Raw genomic sequence first — 25,826 nt, forward strand, 5'->3', positions numbered from 1 at the left:
AATAAAACAGATTAAGGCTATTTTCATTTTAATTGTCATCGACAATATTATTATTTTTTTTTTTTTAAATGAAATTTTAAAAAGCCACTTTCATTTACAGGATAATCAGAATGGAAACAAATGAGTGGCTGAACGAGTATAAATTCAACAAGATCCTGGATTAATTAACACAGGATTGAATTGAATTTATACTCATTCAACATGCATAACTGATTGTGCATTAATAACTTCCTCATGTAAGAAATCCAAGCAATTCATTATTATTCTTCCTACAGAAAGAGTGTCTTTTTTGGCTTGAAAGGTTCTTGGGGATCTGGTGCTTATCTCTGGTCTTCTAAACCGCTGACCAGAACTAATCTTATGACAGAAAATTCATCTGCTGTTGGTAAGACAGTACACCTGAATGAAGGGTTTTGCTTGCAACGCTAAATTTCAAATAGTAAAGTACAGTTTAATAAAACAATCACATCACCTTTTATAATTCAGATGATGAAAAGCAATAAAGTTATTTAACTAGAAAAAGACTGCATATTATCTCAAAAGTTTGCAAGATCGTATGTATGTGTGTGAGTCTTTATGTTCAAGCTATTGTCTTAAAAACAAAGGATAAAAAAAAAACAAAACACATGAAACTTATAAAGCCATTTTCTTTTATACCATTTTTCGGTGTTGAATATTCCAATTGACAAAAATATTCAAATGCTATCCATCCCCCACCCACACAAAACATATTTACAGCTGATGAACATATTGCAGAAATATTAATGCAATTCTTTCCTCAGTAATGCAAATTTAAAAAAAAAAAAAAAATTAAAAAAAATATAAACTCACGCAAAACTAAAAACAAAACTAATGGGTCAATTTACAGAGTTCAATAAAATGCCCCCCCCCCCACCTCCCAAATCAAAAGATGGATAAGAGAAACAGTTTGATATTTTGTTATCCAGGATCCTCAAAGATATTTCAAAACGTTTGACACAACAAACTATAGCAGACAACACACCTCTGAGATTGGCCGAGTTCCGAATATCTGAAGATGATATAATGGAGGGGGAGGGACAAAAAAAAAAATTTTTTTTAAATAAAAAGAGGATACTATGCAAAAAGTGGAGGACATTTCTAGAGTCAAGTGCACACCACTTAATTTCAGCCAAGAGATGCTGACAAAAAAGAAAATCAAGTCAGGAGATAAAAATAAATAAATCATAGGATTTAATAGAGATGAAGGTGGGGGGGGGGGGGCATACTGTGTAGAAAAATGAGAATTTTACATAAAGTTTTTTAGAAAGAAACATTTGGGAATCATAAATGGAATGGACCCTATACAAAAAGGCAGTTTTTTTTTTTGTTTTTTTTTTACATTTCATCTTTTTTTTTTTTTTTTTCACTTTTGAAAATTTGGCATGGAAAAAAAAAGCTTATTTACAAATGATGCATTAATCATTGATGAGGCTCTGCACAAAAGTTGAGACAATTTCTTTTCATGTTACTGCTGTTAAAGGTCTGTTCTCTTTGGAATAGTGAACTTTTCAGGGGGGGGATCATTATGAAAACAAACTTGTTCTTTGCTCTCATCAGCAGGTTCCTCCTCGTCTTGCTCAGGACAAACAACACAAATAAGCAAAACAAAAATGGAAATAAAACATTAAAAAAACGTACACACTAAAATGTTATATTAAAATACTGGCTTAAAAAATGAATTCTGTCTATTCAAATGACTGTTTTTTTTGTTTTTTTTTTGTTTTTTTTTCATGAAATTTAGGCAAGGGGTTGTTTTTTTTTTCCTTCCTTGTTCTTTTCTATAAAAAACTAACCATTTAGAGGAAAACTGCCTTCACCTTCTCACTGAATAGGACTAAGAGAAGGGGTAAATTTGTAATATTTCACTAATACCTTAGAGGTTTTGTGTGTGTGTGTGTGTGTATATATATATATATCTCAGAAAGAGTTACATTAGTGATAGCACTTTTTAAACTTTATTTTTAAATATCCTGATGGAGGGGTATGGAAAGTTATTCGAGCGGTTCTAAACAGGAAAGAATTAGGACAGCGGCACTAGATTTAGCTTTGGCAAAAATGAACTTAACAAAAGAAAAAAAAGAAAAACTTAAAAATCACATATAGGACCGCCAACGTTTCTTAACCATGGAAACAGACAGTACAATGATGATGACAGTTGTGATAATCAAAGGGTAGGGGTGCAAAAAAAAATTTTAAAAAATAAAATAAAGAGGGGGAAAAAAAACCCAGAGATGAGCATTCACACACGCACCTACACACAATGTTGACAGCAGTTTTTGAGGAGGGGGTGGGTTTTTTTTTTTTTTTTTTTTTTTTTTAAATATCTTATTTAGATTTTTGTCATTGTTTTATTTTTTCTTCATTTTCGCAAGTGCCGAGAAGAGGCTGAACGTCCTGTAGTCTCATCTTTGGAAGCACTGCTGCGGCGAAGTCCTGAATTTATTTGTGCAGTTGGAATCATACTCGACTGAACAGGGTTGTTTGGCATTCGTCCCTGGTCACGCGGAATTTCTGTGGTTGTGGGCAAGCCCCGGTGAAGACGATTACTGCTGCGTTTCTCTCGTTCTCGGGAAACTGGACGTGTTCCAGACACTAAGGGAGCAATTGATAGAAAAGAAAAAAAAAGTTATAAATAAAATTTAAAAAAAAAAAAAAAAAAAAAAAAAAAAAAGATTTACATACAGTTGAACTGAAACAGACTTGGGAAGTTCCTCCATTTTAATTTTAACCAAAAGAAAAGTTTTTTTTTAATTCAAGTTAAAATGAATGTGGGAAATTAAATTATGTATCAAGTGCTAAGATTTTAAAGAAATCTGGTAATATTCACTAATCGGTTAATTTCTAACTGTATCAATTATCAGAAAGCATCTTAGGACTAAAACATTTCTTTTTAATGATATTGCTGCAATAAGAAACATTTCTTTACACTAATTGATTAAAACAAAGATTTAATAAATTCTGATAATCTTTACATTTTTTCCGTCATATTTTGCGTTCAGTTTCACAGATGAAGAAAATATTTCACACAAATAAAACAATCCCGTCTGACTATGCTTATCAACTTAAAAAGTATCGCTTTTGCTTTAACACAATGTGAGAGGAGGATTATTACACAAACAGAATTGTTTTCGGTGTTAGAAACCTTTTATTCAGCAAAAATACGGGTCATTTTACAATATCAATTGAAAACCATCTTTGAAAGTCTGTTTTAAAGAGATTGCATTGAAATAAAAAAAAAACTTTTTTAAATAATCTGAGATTGAAAGTAGAATTGAAAGTCAATGCAAACATTAAAAGAATAAAAAGTTAAGGGGAATTTTTTTTTTTTTTAAATGGTTAAAAAAAAAAAAAAAAAAGTATATAAAATACTAACAAAATTATTAAAAGCAAAAACGTTTTCACTTTTAAAAATATGGATTTTGATGAAGACAAAAGCAGGTTTCTCTCAGCTTTTAAAATACAATTTTTAAATGTACAACATGAACAAGAAAAATAATCAATTTGTCATTGAAATGGGATTAATAAAATATTTCCATGGCAAATTTTTATGAAAAAAATTGTGTTGCTAAAATGTATATAACCATCATGTCTTGCATGTTAATTGGGATATTATTTGAAAAGAAAATATAAACTAAAAAGAAATTTAAATAAAATTCAACCCAGGGTTTCTATCAAATTGAAATTGACATCAAACCACAAAAAAATTGCCTGGATGATTGGCAGATAATCATTAAAGGAAGAATATCAAAGTTTTAAACATGGAACATGTAATGACCTTGAAACGTTGCTGGATAAATGCATTTAAATATTTGTGGTTAAGGAAAGAAAAGGAATTTTTTTTATTCAAAATTTTTATTATGTGTGTGCAAAGGGGATGTGAGAGAAAAAGAAAACGTGCACAAATATTGAAATCAAATTTTTCCTGCTAATGAATTTTAAGTTATGGGGATAAAAATTCAGTTTTCAAATATAGTATTTAAAAATAAAGAAAAAAAAAGTTCATTTTTTTTTTTTATTGAGGGGGGGGGGGTCTAAGCCATGCAATAAAATAAGTTTATAACTTTTATTAATAAATAATCATTTTCTTTCAAATTTGAATTCTACTTAATCATTAATAAAGAATTATTTTAGCTTATTTTTGAATGAATAATAAAATTTAAGAATAAACAAAGTAATATAACTGCTAAAATTGAATTTTTAAACATTTTACAAACACCCGTATTTCAAAGTCTAAGAAAAAACATTGATAAACAAACGTCAGCAATAATTTTAGAATATTACTGAATAAAAACATATACCAAGTTATTTTTTTCTCTAAAAAGTTTCATATTTAAAAAATTCTTACTTGTGTACATTCAAAAAACTAAATAGGCATATCCCGTTTCATTACAAAAATTAATTAAACAAAATTATTACAATTCCTGTGATTCATACTTTTGTGAAAATCAGCAGGATTTGTATTTACATTTAAGCTAGAGTTTCTTTGTACCATAAGTCTTTTTTATTTTTTATTTATTTTTTTTTTTTGGGGGGGGGGGGACTACAATTTTTAGTTTAAAAAAAAAAAAAAAAAAAAAAAATGAAATTTTCTTCAATTCGGTATCTTAAGATTTTAAGTTTCAGTTAATTTGATAATTATTTTTCTCAAAATTTTTTAAGTTGGTTTATTTGAACTTGAAAAGGTTTTTCAACATTTTTTCATTAATTTTGTTTTTAACATGCAAACATTTTTTTTTTCCTTTTAGAGATTAACTTGGGTCTGTTATCTCTAAAACAATCAACATTTAGATATAAACTAAACTATAAATATAGTTATGATGAGCCTCTTTTTTTCGGGCTATTTTTGATCATACCTAATTAACTACAATCATATTTCAGAATTGTACTAATTTTAAGAGGATATCTTCAAAAACAATCATTTATAAAAAAATAAAACAATCTCTTACGTAAGCAACAAAGAATTTATCAGTTACTGCAAATAAAACTTTCTTTTACTACAAAGATGCAATGAATCTAATCGAGATTACTGTTAAAAACTTGTTAGATATATATATATATATATATATATATATATATCCAGGCTTGAGATATTCAAAAGTAGGAACTAATGAACTCAATATGGTCGTTAGATAGTGCTTGATAACAAGAGCAAAACTTTTTTTTATTATTATTATTATTATTATTTATTCAAAGGTAAACAGTTACATTTGGCCGCTGCAAACAGCCATTTGTTTCAGTCAATGAAACTTCCTCAAGTGCCTGGCGAAGCCTCATTGACCGAAACAGATGTCTGTTTGTAGCGGCCAAATGTAACTTTTTACCTTCAAATAAATAATAACTAATATATATATATATATACATACACACACACAATTGTTTATATATATATATATATATATAAATTATTACTTTCACATTTTTGAAATCATAAGAAACAATAAAACTAGAATTGAAAACTTTAAATCTGGCCCAATACAAATGAGTCCAAAAGATAATGCAATATATAATGAAAGTTATATCATAAGAAAAATATGAGGGGCATGCAATAAGTAATGCCCCTGACCCACTTCCAATTGTCTGATCTAGCTGAAATTTTGCATGTGCAATGATCTCTACGGGTTATGTGGCAAATTACAGCTCTGAACTAATTGTGGTTTCTGTTTTACAGGTGTTTGAACTGAGTCAGGTGTGAAATGGAGCCTGTTGAATGTTGAGCAGTGATCCGATTTTTGTATTTGAAAGGACGCACACCACAGGAGACTTTTGATGAAATGAAAGAACTTATGGCGATTATGCCCCATCATATGACCTTGTAAAACGCTGGCATCGTGAATTCAAACATGGCTGGATTGGTTGGTTGTTTTTGTTTTACGGCATATCAACACTTTTCGGGTTATTTAATGCCGAATCCAAAGATTTAAGAAAAATTTTTAATAGAATATATTTGTTGTTTTAAAGTTGGTTTCTATTTAACCCATAGTTGGGACCCTAACAGGTATTACCACTCCGGATCAGAGTGGACCTGGGAGCAATGGTAATTAAAGGGTGGCTCCACACTCCCAAAAGCCCGCAAGCTGGGGCCTCACCACTGGATATAGTTTAAGGTCATATCCAGGACCAACATGGCTGGAAGTCTGTGGAAACAGCTGCCAGACCTGGTCGCCCCCATTCTGCTATTGATGAGGCATCTGTCAGTCAAGTTGAGGCTGCCATTTTGGAAGATCGGTGCATTACTATTCGCCAAATAGCCCAAGATGTCAAGATTAGTACAGGGTCTATGGGAACTATCATTCATGACCATTTGCAGATGGATTCCCAGGTTGCTCACACCATTCCAGAAGCGAGAACGCGTCGAGTGCTTAAGGATGAATTTGGAGATGTGCCAAGAAGATAAGAAAGTTTTTCAAAAGACTGATTACACAGGATGAAACCTGGGTCCATCACTATGATCCAGAGACCAAAGCTCAGTCAATGCAGTGGAAGCACTTGGACTCACCACCTCCAAAGAAGGCAAAGGTGCAGCGCTCCACTGGCAAGTTCATGCTCACAGTCTTCTGGGACCAGGACGGAGTAGTGATGACAGATTTCCTGGCAAAGGGTACCACAATTACAGGAGCCTATTATGCTTCACTTTTGAGGAAATTAAGGGAAGCTATCAAAATCAAGAGGTGGGACAAGATCAGCAAAGGTACCCTCCTCCTGCAGGACAATGCTCCGGTCCACAACTCACATGCTGCTAGATCAGAAGCACAGGCATGTGGTTATAAAATCCTTCCCCATCCTCCCTACTCTCCTGACCTTGCACCCTCTGACTTTCACCTCTTCCCATTCATGAAGTTGTTTTTGAAAGGAAAGCGTTTCCCAGATGATGCAGCATTCATTTCTGAAGTCACGTTGTGGTTGGAGGCTCAACCTGGGGTGTTCTACAAAAATGGTCTCCAGAGCTGCATCAAACGATGGGAGAAATGCATAACTCTGGGTGGTTCCTATGTAGAGAAAGATTAATAACTGTGCCAAGTTTTGTTGCTCTACTGCTATGGGAAGTGGGTCAGGGGCATTGCATACCCCTCATAAGTACAAATATTTATTTAATTTAATGTTGAATATCAAGTGGATAACAAAAGTCCCCACCCCAAGTAGGAGACTGTACTTAGGCGACATTGCTACAGAGTCTTTTTTGGTGATTTTACATATAATGGATTAAAATAATTTTCAGATTATAGATACACATACTTGCGTATCATATCAAAACTAATAAAAATTCTAAAAGCTATGAAAAATAAAGTAGATCTGCTAGAACCATTAGTAATATATATTTCCCTAAAACCTCTGGCCTTGACAGAGGAGAGACAAAAACTTGCTGCTACGGTTTCAAATGATCTGAAATAAAAGCAGGGGAGACTTGATTCCAAATATTTCTCATATGTTATATCTCCCTACTTTTCGAAATAGGGTACGATTATGAATATCTCCAGTATCAAATACTCCTTATACACTATGAAATTTACTTCATGTTATATCTCCAAAACAATACAACAAAATAAAACATGAGAAATATTTGGAATCAAGACTCCCCTTGCTGTTATTTCTGATCATTTGAAACTATAACAGCAAGTTTTTGTCTCCCTTCCATCAAAGCCAGAGGTTTGGGGGAAATATCAGATATTTTGTAATTCATATGCAAAACTAGGAAAATGAATTACTATGATTGACATACTGATAAAGGTGCAGTATCTTTCTACCCACAAAAAAGTATTTTAAAATTACCACTTATAGGTTTTTGAGGGTGCTGAAAACGAAAATAATAAAAATCCCAGAGAACAAGTAGTTTCCAAGATATGAAAAAATTGTGAACTGGGGGATCACTTTACTATATTAAAGTAACATAACATCCACTTTATAGCCAAGGTGGTCATAAAGCAGGTGTTTATTTACATTCAATTAATATAGAAAAGTGATCCCCATTTCTTGAAACAGTAATGTACGACCTTAAGGGCAAATGTCACATAGCTCAATACACAATTCAGGTCATTAGCTTTCCAACGAGGCTTCATTTCTTAAATTCTGATCAGTAGTTGCCAAGATTTCAAACTTATAAAATTGCCCCAAAAAGTGTTATATCTATACTTGTTGCCAAATTGAATATTGAAATGCTAATATCTTTGGTTCTATGGACCAAAACTACATGAACATTTGCAGGCATTTAGAAGATTGTAATACTATTCTATTGTTAAAATTTTCTGACAATTGGTTAAAAAGAACCTATATTTTCAAACCAATAAAATATGCCAAATTAGCACACACACACACACACACACACACACACACACGTGTCCTAGCAAGCCAGCTTTAGTTTTGCTGCTTTGGGATTAATTTTGCTTCGGACTTTTTTGGTTAATTGTCTTCCCCCCCCCCCCCCTGTGGCCTTGTCAGGCCACTAACACACACACACACACATTATATATATATATATATATAATCGATCCATCATTTTACATTTTGAAATGGCAGATTAAAATTATTTTGTCAAAATCATAGACTGCGGTTTTTACTGACTGGATTTTATGAAGTTTCCAACAAATATGATAAAACTTCTTTGATAATGTTATTTTTACTTATTTTTCTACTTGATTATTTTTTGTTATTTTGTTTACTTTTGACATGATATGCAAGTACTTACTAGTGTTTTTACCTAAAATACACAAGCATCATTTTTTTTTTTTTTTTTTTTAACTATGTCTTATTTTCTTACCAAATTATTTAAACTATGATTTTAAAATTAATTATTACGTTAATGTTCAGCTGTTATTAAATGAATCAAATTATTATAAAACAATTTCCATTTATTAATTTTATAAATGCTTATAAAATTTTCAAATACAACAGAATTTGCTAAAAATTCAAAGATCAGAAATAATTTTCTATTTAAAAGGCTTCCAAATTTCTTTTAAACTTTGAAGAGTCACAAAATAATTCATCCCCACCCAACTATTTAACAAACTATTAAAGTGGCCGATTTCATTTTTTTTTTTTTTTTAAATATTTCAATAAATATTTGATTAATAATAAAAATAAGATTTATAATATGAAACGATTAGTTATCAAAGCTGACATGGAAAACAAAATTGTTTCATAGTATTAATATAGATGCAACAGACTGAAACAATTCTCGAGTTCATTTGTTAGCTTTTATAATTATTTTTCTTCTAGATATATTTTTTTAACAGAATCATTTTTGTTTTTATTCTGAGTTTTAGAACAAACATGCAGGCGTGCTTCTAGTGGGATTGCATTCTAAATGTTCAGTTAATTACCAAATCTATTTTAGCGGATATAAAAGAATAGTTTTAAAGAAAGCATTTAATTTCAAGCCAATGAAAAAAGAAAAAAAATCATTTCATCCGATAAACAAGGCCCAAATGTTAAGATGAAATTGCACAAGCATCTGTAGGCAAAAAGACTATGAAAGGATAGCAGTTCTCATTTTAAAACGGACATTATAGCACAATGGCAATCTGTATCAATATAAAGATCAATATAAAGGGGAGAGAAGAAAGACTGAAATTTCCTCAGTTTTTATCTAAAAAAAAAAACCCTACCTAGTCTGGTACATTAGATTTTATTTAAAATAAAAACAAATTTTTTTTTTGCTCAAATTTATGAATAATAAAGTAAATGTCAGGTGGCATATCAACAAGCAGGCTGATAGAAGAGGAATGCTGATTAGATGACGAATGCAGAGAAATAGGTGGAGGGGGTGCTATGTAGTGTCAGTTTTGTGCGTGAACGAATGGAATATTTGTTTTGTGGCACAATTAATCCTACAAGTCATTTTGTGCCATACAATATAATTTATGAAATAGTTATTTGAAAACTTATTTAATTCTATCTTTGGTTTTTCCTATAAAATCTGAAAGTGTTTTTTTTTTTTTTTTTTTTAGGTAGCAACATGGTGAGATTTGGAACATGACACTATTTTTTGTAGGTATGACTATTTTGTAGTTGATTAGAATAGGTTTAGCTGCAAGTAGTTGATCGTAGATGGTGTCACTTCCGCTTTGTGTAAGTATTGTGTATAAAGACTGCTTAATACTATGTCTGAGTTGCTATTCTCGTTTTGATTGCTTCTTTTACAATCATGCCAGCCTTTTTATTTCTTCAATATCAACAGGAGACATGCCAGGGCAACCACTGCCAATGTACATCAGACAATGGTACCTTTCTAGTATTTCATGGGTTTAAAGACAAGATGGGTTTTTCTCTCAATTACTGTTATGCAAAATAATGAGTCAAAGTAAATTATGTATTTTCCTTCCTAAAGATGTTCAATTTTAGCACAATTTTATGGCTTGTAATTCAGCTGTGTAGTTTAACATTATTTGGCAGTCCGATTTCTATACGGGTGTGTAAGTTGTTGGTGGCTGTTGTTCCTATTTTATCAAGGTTTACTTGTCTGTGTAAAGAGCAGTATGATCATGATTTTTTTAATTTGGTTCTGAGGTTGTTGGTTATGTTATCTTTGTTGCTTCAATGCTAGATATTATGGTTTTGAGATAGAGGCTTATTATGAATGGTGTTAGATTGCCAGAATAGAGTGAATATTAATGAAGTCCAAAACAAGATTTATAAAAAAAATTTATTTAGTTTAACACTATTGTGTTTTTGCTATTTGATTAATAGTAAATAGATAAATAATAGTTTCACATGTAATTATTGAAGTTATGCCGACAGTAAAAACGCACGCACGCACACACACACACGCACGCACGCACACACACACACACACACACACACACACACACACAGTCATCATTTAATTTTATTAATATAGGATTAGACATGGTAAAATAATGGACTTAATTTTTCTTAACTCTTACAAGAACTGACTTTTTTTTTTCAGTTCAAAAGTAAATAATGACAAGGAATTGTAACAAAAGCCAAAAGGAATAATCAAAGAAATGCTGGCTATAAAGCAGACAGGAAGAGTGCTGCAGCTTTTGCAATGGAAAGGTTTGGCTCAGGTGAAGTGAAGGAAGACAAATATTTTTAATGCAAGAGGTATACAAAAAAAAAAAAAAAAAAGACAGAAACAAAGACTTTCATAGCAAAAAATGATAAATCAATGAAAAGCAAGAAGGATGGAAGGGGAGTATTTTTAGAAGACCAAAAAAAAAAAAACAAAAAAAAAAAAAAAAAAAAAAAAACATTCTGTCAAAATATTAATATCTTGTTCTTGGTTGCATAACATTTTTTTTCTTCCTAAACCAAATGGTCAGAAAGAGAACAAACATGTTTTCATTGTAGAAATGCAGGAGAAAAATTAAATTTAGAATAAAAAATTAGTATTAAACATATTGAAGAAAATGAACAGAAAAAAAAAAAACTTATTTTTGCATCCTCTGTAGTATTAGTCATATTTTCATACAAAAGTCATACCAACAAGCTTAAGAGAGACTCTCCCCCCAAATGTTCTTCTTGTAAGATTATCCATCTTGATATTAAGTTTCTACACATTTTTAACTCTATTTGATAATTTTCTCCAAATATTTTATTATTAATCATGCTTAAGTTGAGGTTATGTTTTAAATCAAGTTTATTAATTGTATACATACACATCATTTCACAAATCATTACCAAACTTGGTCAACATATCTGTCTTAGAACGAATTTAATTTTAGGATGTTCGTGTCAAAGATGAAAGTAATACTATTGGCAGTAACTTCAGTTCCGTTCATTGTAGACTTACTATTTGGCTTATATTGTAGCCCATGGAGTCTTGTTTTATTTTACTGTGGAAAGTTTGGTAAAAATCGAAAGTTTGACAAAATTTTAACTTTTTTGATTTTTATAAATTTGATATGAATTTTCACAATTTCAGACTGAGAAATAGTTTTTGAGTTATCATTTTCATGGCATAGCTTCGGAATATGTCACACAATAGGGAAAAGTAAGACTCAAATAAAACTTTGGCTCATCCTTACATTGTCAGGTGGAGGGACATGCAGTCTCACAACCAACTTGTATTCTTGCTAGATTTAAATCGATCATTAAAATGTACTCTTAATTAAATTCTCAATTTTTTTTGATTCTGATTAATTCCATGGTGACACACTGGTTCTTGTCACGTGATGTTGAGACTAGTCAGTACTAGATGGGTGACTATTGTAGAATACCGGGCAGTATATATGCAAGGACAGCTACACTTTCATGTAAAACTAACATTGTACAAAATAGAGTTGAGGATTTGAAATGAGGATCCGTATTTGGATTATTCAGACTAGTTTTCATCTTGAGTGTTATTCACGCGACATAAAGATACCTTAATTCAACAAGATACATCGTAAGAAGGTTGAAGGTTACATCGCCCAAAACGTTGTGCGAATAACACTCAAGATGGGAACAATAGTCAGATTAATTCAAATAATGCAAAATAGAGATTATCTTTTACACATCGTCTACCATTTTTATCATAACATAGTTGAAGTGCTCAATACATAAAAAAGGAGGCGGGGGGGGGGGTTCAATATGTACAAGTTTATACATTTCTATATTAAACTTCAATTCATGTGTATTTTCTCCAGATTGAAGAAGCAAGATCTATGCATACTATTTATTGTGGCAGTGACCCAACAAGTAATTTAACAATGTTGATATTAATTTCACCATCATCAAAATATAATTATCTCCTACTCAACCTTGAGATATAGTGTGTAAAGTACAAAGTATATTGCATATTGAATAATCAAACTTTTACTTTTGTCAAATAAAATTATTTGTATCTTTGGTTTCTCCTATAGAAGCTGGAAATTTTTTTTTTTTTATAGTCTTTTATTGGGGAGGTAGGCATGGCCATGCCGGTCATGTAGACATGTCACCTTTAACATTCCTAGGTCTCCTTTGGTAAGAAAGATAAATTCATACAGACATCAAATTAGTAAAAATATCTACTCTGAATATAGATTACTATTAGTAGAAGTATGAAAAATTGCACTGTGGGTACACACCAGACTTTGTTAAAATAAGTGATCAAGACAACTAACAAAACTATGATTATTTTATATATATAGAGAGAGAGAAAATAAAAAGGAACAAACCGTATTATGTGTTCATCAACGTTTCGTCTTTATTTTGAGACTTCCTCTGGATGAATGAGATTAAGAAACAAAAAATGCCAGGACAAAATATTTGAAAATGTTTCACGTGCAGTGTGACGCAGTTCTATTTCAGAGAAACGGAAAAAGACATTAGAAATTCAAAAAGGAGGGGTGAGGGCTGGCGCTGTTAAAGAGAAGGAAATTTTAGTGACGTCATAGTCGTTAATGTAATTTTAAAACTATGAAACGCAGTTAATATTCTTATTGGAAAAAAGATATATCTGTTGTAATTCAAATATAGGTTTGTAACAGGAATGAAATGAGTGTTTTTTATGTAATTTATTGATTGAGATTATGTGTTAATTATTACAGGGGGTGTTTGAATAGTGTGAGAAAGTTAACCTGTGTCTACATGCCATATCCAGCATTTTGACTCCACTACTGGGCACTATCAGCACCTCCCACATAAAGAACTCCGGAGATTTACTGAACAAAATAAAAAAACATTAATGTACAAAACAAAACTATACACAGTTTAGATATAACATCATTATATACTAATGCCCCCATTAAAAAAAGCTTGAATTTACTCCTTAAACATTTAAAAAAAAATCGAAACCTTTTCCTCCCGACACACTTATAAAAATCATTAGACTTATAACTAACATGACTTATTTTCACTTCAATAACAATTTCTATAAACAAAATTTTGGTCTTCCTATGGGTAACCCTCTTGGTGGAGTATTAGCTTGCCTTTTCTTAGAATTCCTAGAATCTGGTCCTTTCAAATTCAGATTACCTCCAAACACAGAGTATTTCAGATACATTGACGACATTTTAATTTTTCTTCCTGAAAATATGGGCATAAATATCATTAGAGACAAATTAGACTCAGTCGAACCTTCCATAAAGTTTACCTATGAAACAGAAAACAATAACTCATTACCTTTTCTTGACGTACTTATAATAAAATTCAATAATAAACTATCCTTCAAAGTTCACCGCAAGACTACACACAAAAACGATTACATACATTTCTATTCACACCATAATAATAAAATAAAAACAGGGATGATAATTGGTTTCTTCTTACGCGCTTTCAGAATTTGCAGTCCTGAATATCTGGACGAAGAATTCAAATACCTCACAAACATTTTGAAAACCTTGCAATATCCGACATATTTCATATTGAATACTAAGAGAAAAACCACACAAATATTTTCCAGGATAAATAATCAAAAATCATATACACCAGACCTTTCTCTCATAAACAGACATCTTCTTTTACCTACACACACCAATAATACAATAATCTGTAACACACTAAACAAACTAAAAATTCCTATCATACAAACCACATCACTAACCATAAGACATATATTAAAAACTACGAAACATCTCCGCAACAAACCAGTTTCCAATGGAGGTATATATACTATTCCTTGCCATAATTGCCATCATAAATACGTTGGTGAAACTCAGCGTAAATTGGAAAAAAGGCTCAATGAACATAAAAGAGATATAAAAAATAGCAATTCTCTAAGTGCATTATTCTCTCATTCACTGCAACATAATCACACCTTTGACTTTAAACAAACAATAGTTAAATTTATTTCAAATAAACTGCGCCGGAGACTTCTTGAATCTGCGCTTATCGCATTTTCAAGCACTATTAAACAATGTGGAGGTTTCTATAACATAGCGCCATAAATAAGTAAACTTTTATTAAAAGAACATTATTTAACTGTAGACACAGGTTAACTTTTTCACACCATTCAAACACCCCCTGTAATAATTAACACATAATCTCAATCAATAAATTACATAAAAAACACTCATTTCATTCATGTTACAAACCTATATTTGAATTTCAACAGATATATCTTTTTTCCAATAAGAATATTAACTGCGTTTCATAGTTTTAAAATTACATTAACGACTATATGACGTCACTAAAATTTCCTTCTCTTTAACAGCGCCAGCCCTCACTCCTCCTTTTTGAATTTCCGTCTTTTTCCATTTCTCTGAAATAGAACTGCGTCACACTGTGCACGTGAAACATTTTCAAATATTTTGTACTGGTATTTTTTGTTTCTTAATCTCATTCATCCAGAGGAAGTCTCGAAATAAAACGTTGATGAACACATAATACAGTTTGTTCCTTTTTATTTTCTCTATTTTGTTGGAATACTATTTCCATTATTTTCATCATTTTATATATATATATATATATATATATATATATATATATATATATATATAAATTTTCTATCTAGCTAAAAAAAAAAAAAAAAAAAAAAAAATCAATTTTACAGAAGCAACCAAGTCATTCTAATTTGAAAAAATTAAAACAATATTTTTAAAAATTATAAAAAAAAAAAAAAAAAAAAAAATCATGACAGATTTTGATGAGAAAAGATGCTTACAAATAATATCTGTCAGTCTTCTCCATTTCTAGCAAACTTCAATTTTTTTTTTTCGACCTGAAATCTGAAGTATTATGAGGAAAAAAATGAAAATCAAAACTACAAAAAGAGCGGGAAACAAAAGTTTAAATAAATAAAAATTGATTGGAAACTAATGAAGAAAAAAGAAAAAGAAACAATAAAAATTGATAAAAACAAAATTAAAAGAAAATAAAGAAAAGAAAAATAAGCAAAAATGAACAATATAAAATTAATGAAAAAATTATTTGTTATAAAAACTTGATTAGAAACTAATAAAGTTACATTTTAGATCTCCTACCCTCAAAAATAGCTTAACTGTGTTTTAATCAACCAATTATTACTTGGGAAAAATATAGATCAATTAAATTCAAAAAAAAAAAAAAAATTGTAGAAGCTTCTGGAAAATTGGTCATAAAAATATTCACGTGCAACTGATTATTTCACTGTTTACATTTCGATAATGCCTTTTGCATTCGTGATAAACACAAGTTTTGTTATTTTTGTTTTAGCATTTTGTTTATGTTGCAGAATTTTTTTTTTAAATGAGGATTGATAATTTATATTGGAAGTCAAAAAAATGCATAAAGAACTTGGATATTACATTGGCTTAAAAATCTAAAAGTTGTTTTTTTTTTTATTTTTTTATTTTATGCAAGGAGCGGAAAAAAAATGTAGGTTTATGTTCATATATCCAACATTAAAGATGTTTGGAACTTCTTTAGACTCGCACTTATAATGAAAATTTTATGATGCATGTACAGATTATTAAACGAAGATGACATATTAAAAAAAATCATAATTTGATCAAGTAGTTTTTTGTTTAAGAAAATCAAATTTTATGACTGGCTTGATGTGAGAGAAACCAGTTACTATATTTGATTGAATTTGAAATTCATTCCTGATTTCCCCACTTCAAAATCCAGGGTTCCTCAATGGCTGCTAAAAACACTTAATCACTAAAAATCGTAAAATTTTATTTTCTTAAATAATAAAAAAAAAAGCTACTTGATCAATTTTTGTGAGTTTTGGAATATGACCTCTTCAATACCATGACAAGTAAGTAAACCATGAAAGTTTTTCTTTATTTTTGTTTTCCTAAACAAGCACCAAATATTTCCAACCCAAATTATTAGTATAAAAATTGCTATGGCTATTCATGTGTTTCTCTCAAAAGTATTTGTTTCATTAAGGTTTATTTCGATTTGTTATGGAGTTCGAATTTTAACTGCATTTTTTTTTTTTTTTTTTTTTTGTGAATGTTCTTTCTTTTTAGCAGATGAACATCTGAATATTTATGGCATATATTTCATTTATTCAAAAATATAATATACTTTTTTTAATTTTAAATCCTAATTATTCATGCAAGTTTTTGCAGCAATTTTAAATGCTTTCTTAAGGAATTCTGTGCTGAATCCAACTTATTCTCAACTATAAACTAAAACTAATCTCAAGAATTTTGAAAGATCACAGATCTGTATTTACAAAAAATGGCAAATTTAAAAAAAAGTTACAAACCATTTTACCTTAAAAGTATATATTTTAAAAGTGTATCGACAAATATTTACCAAATTTTTTTATAACGAAATACTTTTTTTTTCATTCAAAAGTTTGAGTATTTGAAAGAAAACAATTTTTCTAAAAGAACTCAACCTATTTTTCAGATGTTATAATTATGTTATGCGAATTTGTTTTATTTGATAGTTTAAAATAAACCTAACTGCTCTCTTTTTGTGTGCAAAACTGAAGATTTATTTTCTCTTTAAATTCATAAATAGTAAAGGCTTTACAAAAAGAACATTAAAAGAATGAGAGAAAGTTATTTCATATCACAGATATATAGAATTTTTGGTTTTCAAATTAAAAGAAATTAATAAGATTCAAAGTCCGTTTTCATAATTTTTTTTATACCAAATAAATAAGCAATTTTTTTTTAAAACTTAAATTTTGCATATATATTTGTGTATTTATAGAAGCTAGATAAATAAATCTATAACTATTTTATTGTATTGGTAGCCTTTAATTTTACGATTATTGAATGCAAAAGACATCTCTCCCTTTATCAAAGATTATTTTATTCACTGTGGTAGAAACCATTATAAGGTCAGATCCTTATAGCTAGTACATAATAGTTATTAAATTAGTTAAATATTAGTCATAGTGATTTTTATGACAAAGTGAACATGATGATCTTTGACAAAAGGAGACAAGATTTGTTTTGCATTCAATGTTTGGTCATACAGATCAACAGTGAATAAATGACAGCATATACTGGATAGATTATTATATTTATTGTTGAGAGCCTTGCAATTTTGGAATAGTTTCCTTATATAAAAGAGTTGAATCACCTCACATCATTTTTTTTATCCAATTCATTAAATATAGATTTTCTTTATTGCATCATATTCATCTTATATCTATAAGGCATATTGCAATTGACATCCAACAGAAAACCTAGTCTTTTATAGTTTAATCTGGATAATTCAGAGTTCATGAAGAACTTGTATAGGGTCATTCCATGTCAATTCACCAGGCCATTACATCCACCGACTCCAAATTAGTTGAAATTTGGCACAAATATTCCCCTTCATGAGTTAGTAAAATTTGCCAAATTATTTGGTCCTAAACCTTACCATTTGGATTTTAGGGGGATGTAAAATTTGCATATTTTGCTTCCAAATTTATGCTGTAAAACCTTACGGAATTTCAGTATTTTATAAAATAAGAAAAAAAATACTTCCACTTATTCAATATTTCTGAAATTTGGTAGGAAGGGCATTTAGGGACTGTAGAATCCAAATATCTAATTATTTTAACCCCATATCTGTTAGAAAATAAAATTTTGCTCTCCCAAAAGCATGTCCCCCAAATCATCAATTTTTTTTACCTATGTAGCTTATGATCAGTCTAGAGAAAATATGTCCTCTTCAATTTTCATAATATTTTGTTTATAGCATCTACTATGACTGCTTAAGTTCTCAAAAAAAATTTGTGAGGGTTTCTAGCCTACTTTAGGAGATATGGCCCAGCCAATTTTATAGGGTTTTTTTCCCTATGTACGTTCAGTAATTCAGTGAAAGATTGATAAAGACAATCATCCTAATGCTCCCAAACTTCTCAAATGTTCATATTGTGTTAAGTAATTTCTTAAACTATTCAATAAGATAGTCTTTGTTAATTTAAAAAGAGATAATTTAAATATATTTTGCAGATATTGCATTTTGTATAGTACGGATAGATTGTCTTCAACAAGTGATAAACATTGACTCATGCAATAAGGTCAACACTTTATAGAGTTTTTGTTGATGGCATTAAACATTTTTTTTTTTTTTTTTTTTTTTTACAGTTTTTCAAAAAGTTAATTTTATTAAATTAAAACCTTTTTTTTTCATTTAGAAGAAAGTGATAATAAAATGTATTTTTCATTAGTTTAAAACACTAAGATTAGGCTACACTGAGCAATAAATTTTTTGTAGACTCTTGGTTAAACATAAGATATCTGATAGGTAATAATTGTAATAAATTTAGAATCAGGTCAACTCTGAATGACCCTCCTCTAACCCAGACTGGAACTTGTCTGTGGCACCTAAAATATTTATTAGTCACTTTTCCTCCAGTATCCAAAGAGAAAGGTGGCATTTTCCTACTTGGATTTTACACAAGCACACAGAATAATTGAAGTAGTTTTTTTTTTTTTCAGATAAAGATGAATTGTTCTATTTGTACTGAGCTAACAGTTGAAACAAGTACTAATTTATTCCATAATAAACAGGTTGGATTAATTCAGTGGATCATTTGGATACAATGGATGTAAAGCTTATTGCCTATAGGACAGGACTTGATGAGGATAAAATACAAACTATCTGTGACCATCACAAGCAGACTTTGTTAACTAAGTATAAGTGGCTGGAAAAGAGTTGTTGCAATCCATTTAAAAATCATAAGAAAATTAAAGGCAGTTTGAAAGCAATTTCTTTGAAGTTGGCAGATAAAGCAAAAGCTGTTACTTATTCCAGGCAAGAAACACTGTCCTAATTGCCAAATACGAATCAGCAAACTTCTTGATGATGAAAAACAAAGGTGTGTATCGGATGAGGAAATACAAGAGCTTGATGCAAGTACTTTGACGGAAACAGAGAAGACAAATATCAATGAATGTTTCTTTGCTATTGGAATTTCTCCAATGAAAACAAAAGGGCTTCATGACTCTGGAAAGGCTTGTTTAGGTAAGAGAAAACTTTCTTCTGCAATACAAAGTACTAAGACCAAAGTCAGTAGGTCATTAAACATTGACTCTGAGCTGTTATGTGATGAACCTTTAAAATTAAAAAAGTGAGATTTTAGATAAAGCTAAGTGCTTTGATAAAATGATAGAGGTTCTTGCAGCAAAAGTGAAGACTGGAATCCACTAAAATGAAAATACAGATCTTGACACTTGCTCCTACCAATTAGTCACACAAAAAAGTCATGAATATATTTGGTGTTTCAGAACACATTGTACACAAGGCTCACAAATTGTGTTTGGAAAGTGGTATTTTAGCTGTGCCAGAACAAAAACAAGGTAAGTCTTTGCCTGCTGATATTGTAGAGTTAGTGCAAGCATTTTATCAAGATGATGAGTACATTCGGTTGATGCCAGGTAGGAAAGACTGTTAGTATTAAACGTAATTTACATCAGCAGAAGAGACTCATATTGATTGTGCAACCTAAATGAGCTCTTCAGAGCATTCAAGGAACAGAATCCGACAGTATCTTTACTGTTTTCAAAATTTTGTAGTCTTAGACCAAAATGGTGTGTCCTTGCTGGTAGTGCAGGTACACATGCTGTATGTGTATGCACTATCCACCAAAACATCAAACTATTACTGGAACCATTGAATGTACCATATCAAGATCTCTTGAAGTATATTGTCTGCAATACAAGTAATAGACAGTGTATGATTCATAGGTGGCCAAATTGTCTTAAATCATCACAGAAGCTGGAAAAATTTCTTAATGACACCCTTGAAGAATGTATTGGTAATGAAAACTATTGAGTTCTCCAATGGACAACAAGTGACAGATCAACTTTAATAACTCATAAGGAATCCTGTCAAGCTTATGTGGATTTTGTTATTTTGCAATTAAATAAATTAACACCTCATTCTTACTTGGCTAAATCACAATCCAGATATTTAAAGCAAAAAAAAAAAAAAAAAAAAAAAAAATATCAGTGATAGTGAAGTTTTATTTCTTGGGGATTTTGCTGAAAATTACAAATTTGTTGTTCAAGATGAGATCCAGAGTTTTCATTGGAGTACCTCTCAATGTACTTTACACCCAGTGGTACTCTATTTTAAGCTTGAAAACACAATGCAAAGTCAAAGTTTTTGTATTATATCAAGTGACAATTCCCATGATGTGGCATTTGTTTATATGGTACAGAAAAACATTATCGAGGTGATCAAGGCTAATTTGCCAAATGTGAAAAGTATTAAATATTTTACAGATGGTTGTGCAGCACAATACAAGAATTATAAGAACTTTGCCAATTTATGTAACCATCAAAAAGATTTTGGACTTGATGCAAAATGGAACTTCTTTGCAACTAGTCATGGTAAACAATCATGTGATGGCATAGGTGGGACAGTGAAAAGGATAGTAGCAAAAGAAAGTCTACGAAGCCCAAATTCCAAACAAATCCTTTCCACAGAAACCATGTTTGAATACTGTAAATCTGCAATTGAAGGAATCAAATTCATTTTGATTAAAAAGGAGGTTGAGGAAGCAAGGAGAAGTCTCACTATTAGATTTGAAAATGCATCCACAGTTCCAGGGGCAAAAAGTTTTCATCAATTTATTCCACTTGACAGAGATAAAATAGCCATGAAATAATGTAGTGAAGATGAAATCTATGAATTTATATATGACTTCTCTATCGGGGTTGAAGAAAAACCAATGAAATTTGTTGTTTCAGAATATCTTTGTTGCAGGTATGACAGTAACGTTTGGATTGGCATGATCCTAGAAATTTATATGGAAAATAAGGATTTGCTGATTAAGTTCATGCATCCAGTTCTTCCATCACATTCATTTTATTGGAAAGAGGATTTTAAGGATATATGCTTTGTGTCATTAGCAAATATTCTGTGCACTATTGATGTCCCTACAACACCAAATGGAAGAGTTTATCATTTGTCCAAAGTGGATAAATTATCTGTGCAAAGAATTGTATACAAAACAAATTAATCTATGTACACAACAAAATTTGGTGCACAGCATAGGTTAAAATTTGTATATTGTTATCACTTTCTTCTAAATATAAAATTTTTTAGATTAATGAAAATAACTTTTTGAAAAATTGTAAAAAATATAAAAAAATAATTTTTTAAGTGATGTAATTGAAAACATTTCTTATGAATAAAAAATATATAAATGTTTAGTGCCAATTACAAATATTCTAGGTTTTAGAAATTCACATGCATTTAAAACAAAAAAATAAAAAAATTTTGTTTCGTGAAAATTATGAAATTAATTTTTTTTTTTAAATTTGTTTAATGCCATCTAAAAAAACTATTAAGTGTTGATCCTTATGCAGGAGTCAATGTTTATCACTTGTTGAAGACAATCTATCCGTACTATACAAAATGCAATATCTGCAAAATATATTTAAATTATCTCTTTTTAAATTAACAAAGACTATCTTATTGAATAGTTTAAGAAATTACTTAACACAATATGAACATTTGAGAAGTTTGGGAGCATTAGGATGATTGTCTTTATCAATCTTTCACTGAATTACTGAACGTACATAGGGAAAAAAAAACCTATAAAATTGGCTGGGCCATATCTCCTAAAGTAGGCTAGAAACCCTCACAAATTTTTTTTGAGAACTTAAGCAGTCATAGTAGATGCTATAAACAAAATATTATGAAAATTGAAGAGGACATATTTTCTCTAGACTGATCATAAGCTACATAGGTAAAAAATTGATGATTTGGGGGACATGCTTTTGGGAGAGCAAAATTTTATTTTCTATCAGATATGGGGTTAAAATAATTAGATATTTGGATTCTACAGTCCCTAAATGCCCTTCCTACCAAATTTCAGAAATATTGAATGTGTGGAAGTATTTTTTTTTTCTTTTTTTATAAAACATTGAAATTTCGTACGGTTTCACGGCATAAATTTGGAAGCAAAATATGCAAATTTTACACCCCCCTAAAATCCGAACAGTAAGGTTTAGGACCAAATAATTTGGCAAATTTTACTAACTCATGAAGGGGAATATTTGTGCCAAATTTCAACTAATTTGGTGTCGGTGAGTGCAGATTTGAACTTTTTGCTGGTGTTTTGACATGGAATGACCCTATAATAATATTTAACGTTTCTGAATTTTTTTTTTTTTTTTTTTTTTTTTAAGATGAAAATTGGTTATTTGTATTTGAATTCTTCAAACTATCGTTTTCATCCTGAGTGTCATTTTCTCAATATTTTGGTTGATGTAACCTCTGACCTTCAGGTGTATCTTGTTGAACTCTGGAATCTTTCTAGCAAACTTGAAAATCTGAACAGAATTTTGAATGGAATTCTTTATTTACTTTCCACAAATCATTCCATCAGCCATGATTGGATGAAGATCCTAAGTAATTCGCAATTGTATTTTTTGGTAGCCCACACTGAGGATTCAACCTCCAGGAGAATATCACTCTACGACTGAATATCTCCAAGTACTCTAACCACTGCATCATATGAAATAATAGGTTCCATTTGAAATTCTGTGAAGATTCCCAGGTTAACAAAAAGATTCCAGTGTTCAAGGAGATAGACTTGAAAGAAGTTCAAGGTTGCATCAACTGAAATGTTAGAACAGTAGTTCGGAGAATATAAATGATATAAATAATATTAATTTAAAAAAATCTTTAATAGATAGAAAATGTAAAATATTTTTTTAAATGAGAAACAACTTATCCATCATAACTTAGGTTAAAAAAACAAACAAACAAAAAAAAACCCAATATATACTAAACAATTATTCTGCTATTTTTCTAAAACATCAAAAAAGAAAAAAAAAAAAAAAAGAAAAAAAAAAGGGTATTTTAAAGTGATAAAGATGGAAATAATGTTAAAATTGAAGAAATTATGTTTTTTCTGTATTTTCTTTTATTTGTGTAAGAAGCCTTGCAGAAAGAGAAAAAGATCAAAAGCTATCCATAACATTGGAGAACATGGTTACCCTCCCTGCCAATAGCCAATATCTAATATTTTCTTTTATTTATAATCTATACTACCACAATTGTATCCTCATTACTAACCTTAAAAAATGTGCTATACAACATCCACTGAAAACTTGTTTATAGATGTTCATAAGTAAATATCGTTTCAAGATCTTGAAAGTATTTCAATGCAAAACAAAATCAATAGGAAAACAATATTTGAGATGCATCTAAAATCTTCATATGATAAATATGTTTTAAGATTGGAAAAAGAAACATTTTGCTAATTTAAAAAAAAAAAAAAATGTTTTCCCCTTTTTTGGCTTATATCAGAATGTTTTGAAATAAATCATGCATACACCCTCCCCTCTTCCTTTTTACTCAAAAGAATATAGTCTCACCATTCTCACAGAAAATCCAATCTTTTTAATGGAGTCAAAGTCAATTAAATTAATTTATTTATCTTTGAGAACTGAACTTTATGTCAGGCTTTATTAATTGGCTAAATTTCAGGTAATCTGGAAAACTGAAGATCTAAATTTAATGTAAAATTTTGAAGGACCAACCATCAAATTCTGTCTTTGTTAATGTTTAATGGCTATCAGAGATGAAGATTAATTTATTAATCCCTTCAGAAAGAAATAGAAGCAAGGATATTTTAATGGAAAAAAATCAATTATGAAAATATTTTTTCGTTAAAGTTTTTAAAACAATCATTAGTAAGCAATATGGCGAGAATAAACATTTTTAGCAATAAAAGCGACAAAAAATTGAGGGAAAAAAAGAAATCTTTGATTTGGATCAGTTCTAGCAAAATATATATATAAGGATCATTTTGTTATTGTTGCTTTTTGTTTTAAGCAAATAGCAATCAAGGCAAACAATTTTTAGCAAATGATCAAATTTACCATTTTGACCAATCATTTCTAGCTTAATTTTAAAATGCATCATTAGCCAAAAAAAACAAAAAAAAAACAAAAAAAACTGATTAATCACAAAGTAAAATGGGTAACAAAATGATAGAAAAATATTTAAAAAACAGAAGAGGAAGGTAAAATAAATTAACCAATTTTTTTAATGCAATTACAAAAATTCTTTTGCTAGAACGATCCACAAATTCTGACTGACAAGGATATCAATAAAATATTTATTTCTAACTTTATTTAAAAATAATTTCAGTAAATTCATTTTATATACGAAACATTGATATTAACATTATCCAAGTCACTTTTCAATAAAATTCCATCTCTCCATTTGCAGATTAATTAATAGTTGTTTGTGCGTACAAAAAGGGGGACAAAAAACCAGTCACAAAGACACAAATTAAGGCCGAATCAATATTGGATTGATCACCTAGAAGAAACCTAAAAACTCCTTTGATATCACCAATGATGCAACTGATTGTATTAGAAAAATTTTGTACACTTTTTACAAAACACTAATTCTCATATTTGAACCATGATGATAGAGAACTTCCATATATCAAAACCCAAACTTGGAAATCACCAAACAGTTGAGAAGCTAGATGACCCTTGATACAAAGATTCATGCATTATAATACCTTAGCCTCCAATATGATTGGCTTTTAAAAGATCAAGACATTTTGTTTCTTCTCCAGAATTCCCTTTATATTAAAAAAAACAAAAATGTACATATCTGTGATAAACTGAAAATATATTCCAAAAATTCATACAAATTGATAAAGTAGTTTTATTTTTAAATAAGAAAATCAAATTTTATGAGTGTCTGAAGAATGAGTCTCGCCTGACATTTTGAAAAAAAAAAAAAAAAAAAAAAACGGGAGATAACTCAACAATTCTAATACTAAATTTATATTTTAATGCCTACAATTTCTCATTAATTGTTTAAAAATGATTTTCTTTACAAAAATATAACTACTTGATAAATTTACATGCTTTTTGGAATATGATATTTTCATTTCATCACGGGCATGTATATCATACAGATTTTTCTTCATTCTTTTAATATCAGGGGAATTCTGGATAAGAACCCCTTTTTAGTTCCTAAAGGCAAAGAATTTTAAAAAATTGGAAAACATCAATTTCAATCCA

The 25,826-nt window shown here is 29.8% G+C and overlaps 1 protein-coding gene across 6 annotated transcripts in view; it reads right to left on the reverse strand.

The window, feature by feature from the left end:
- Nucleotides 1–1,361: 1,361 nt before the first annotated feature.
- Nucleotides 1,362–25,826, reverse strand: part of LOC145285966 (casein kinase I-like) — a 205,235-nt gene continuing 180,770 nt past the window's right edge. For 2 of the 6 annotated variants that reach the window (XM_080134507.1, XM_080134503.1), the window contains 2 exons: nucleotides 15,542–15,605; nucleotides 2,356–2,613 (listed from right to left, as the gene is read on the reverse strand). In XM_080134507.1, coding sequence (XP_079990633.1) covers nucleotides 15,580–15,605 — 26 coding nt within the window. In that variant the 3' untranslated portion in view covers nucleotides 2,356–2,613; nucleotides 15,542–15,579. Of the gene's footprint in view, nucleotides 2,614–15,541; nucleotides 15,606–25,826 lie in introns of all 6 variants that reach the window. The other 4 variants (XM_080134500.1, XM_080134502.1, XM_080134506.1 and 1 more) reach the window with 3 other exon arrangements.

The sequence above is a fragment of the Euprymna scolopes genome, chromosome 10 (assembly GCF_053919585.1).
Source record: "Euprymna scolopes isolate OS-2025 chromosome 10, ASM5391958v1, whole genome shotgun sequence".
NCBI classification, from domain to species: domain Eukaryota; kingdom Metazoa; phylum Mollusca; class Cephalopoda; order Sepiida; family Sepiolidae; genus Euprymna; species Euprymna scolopes.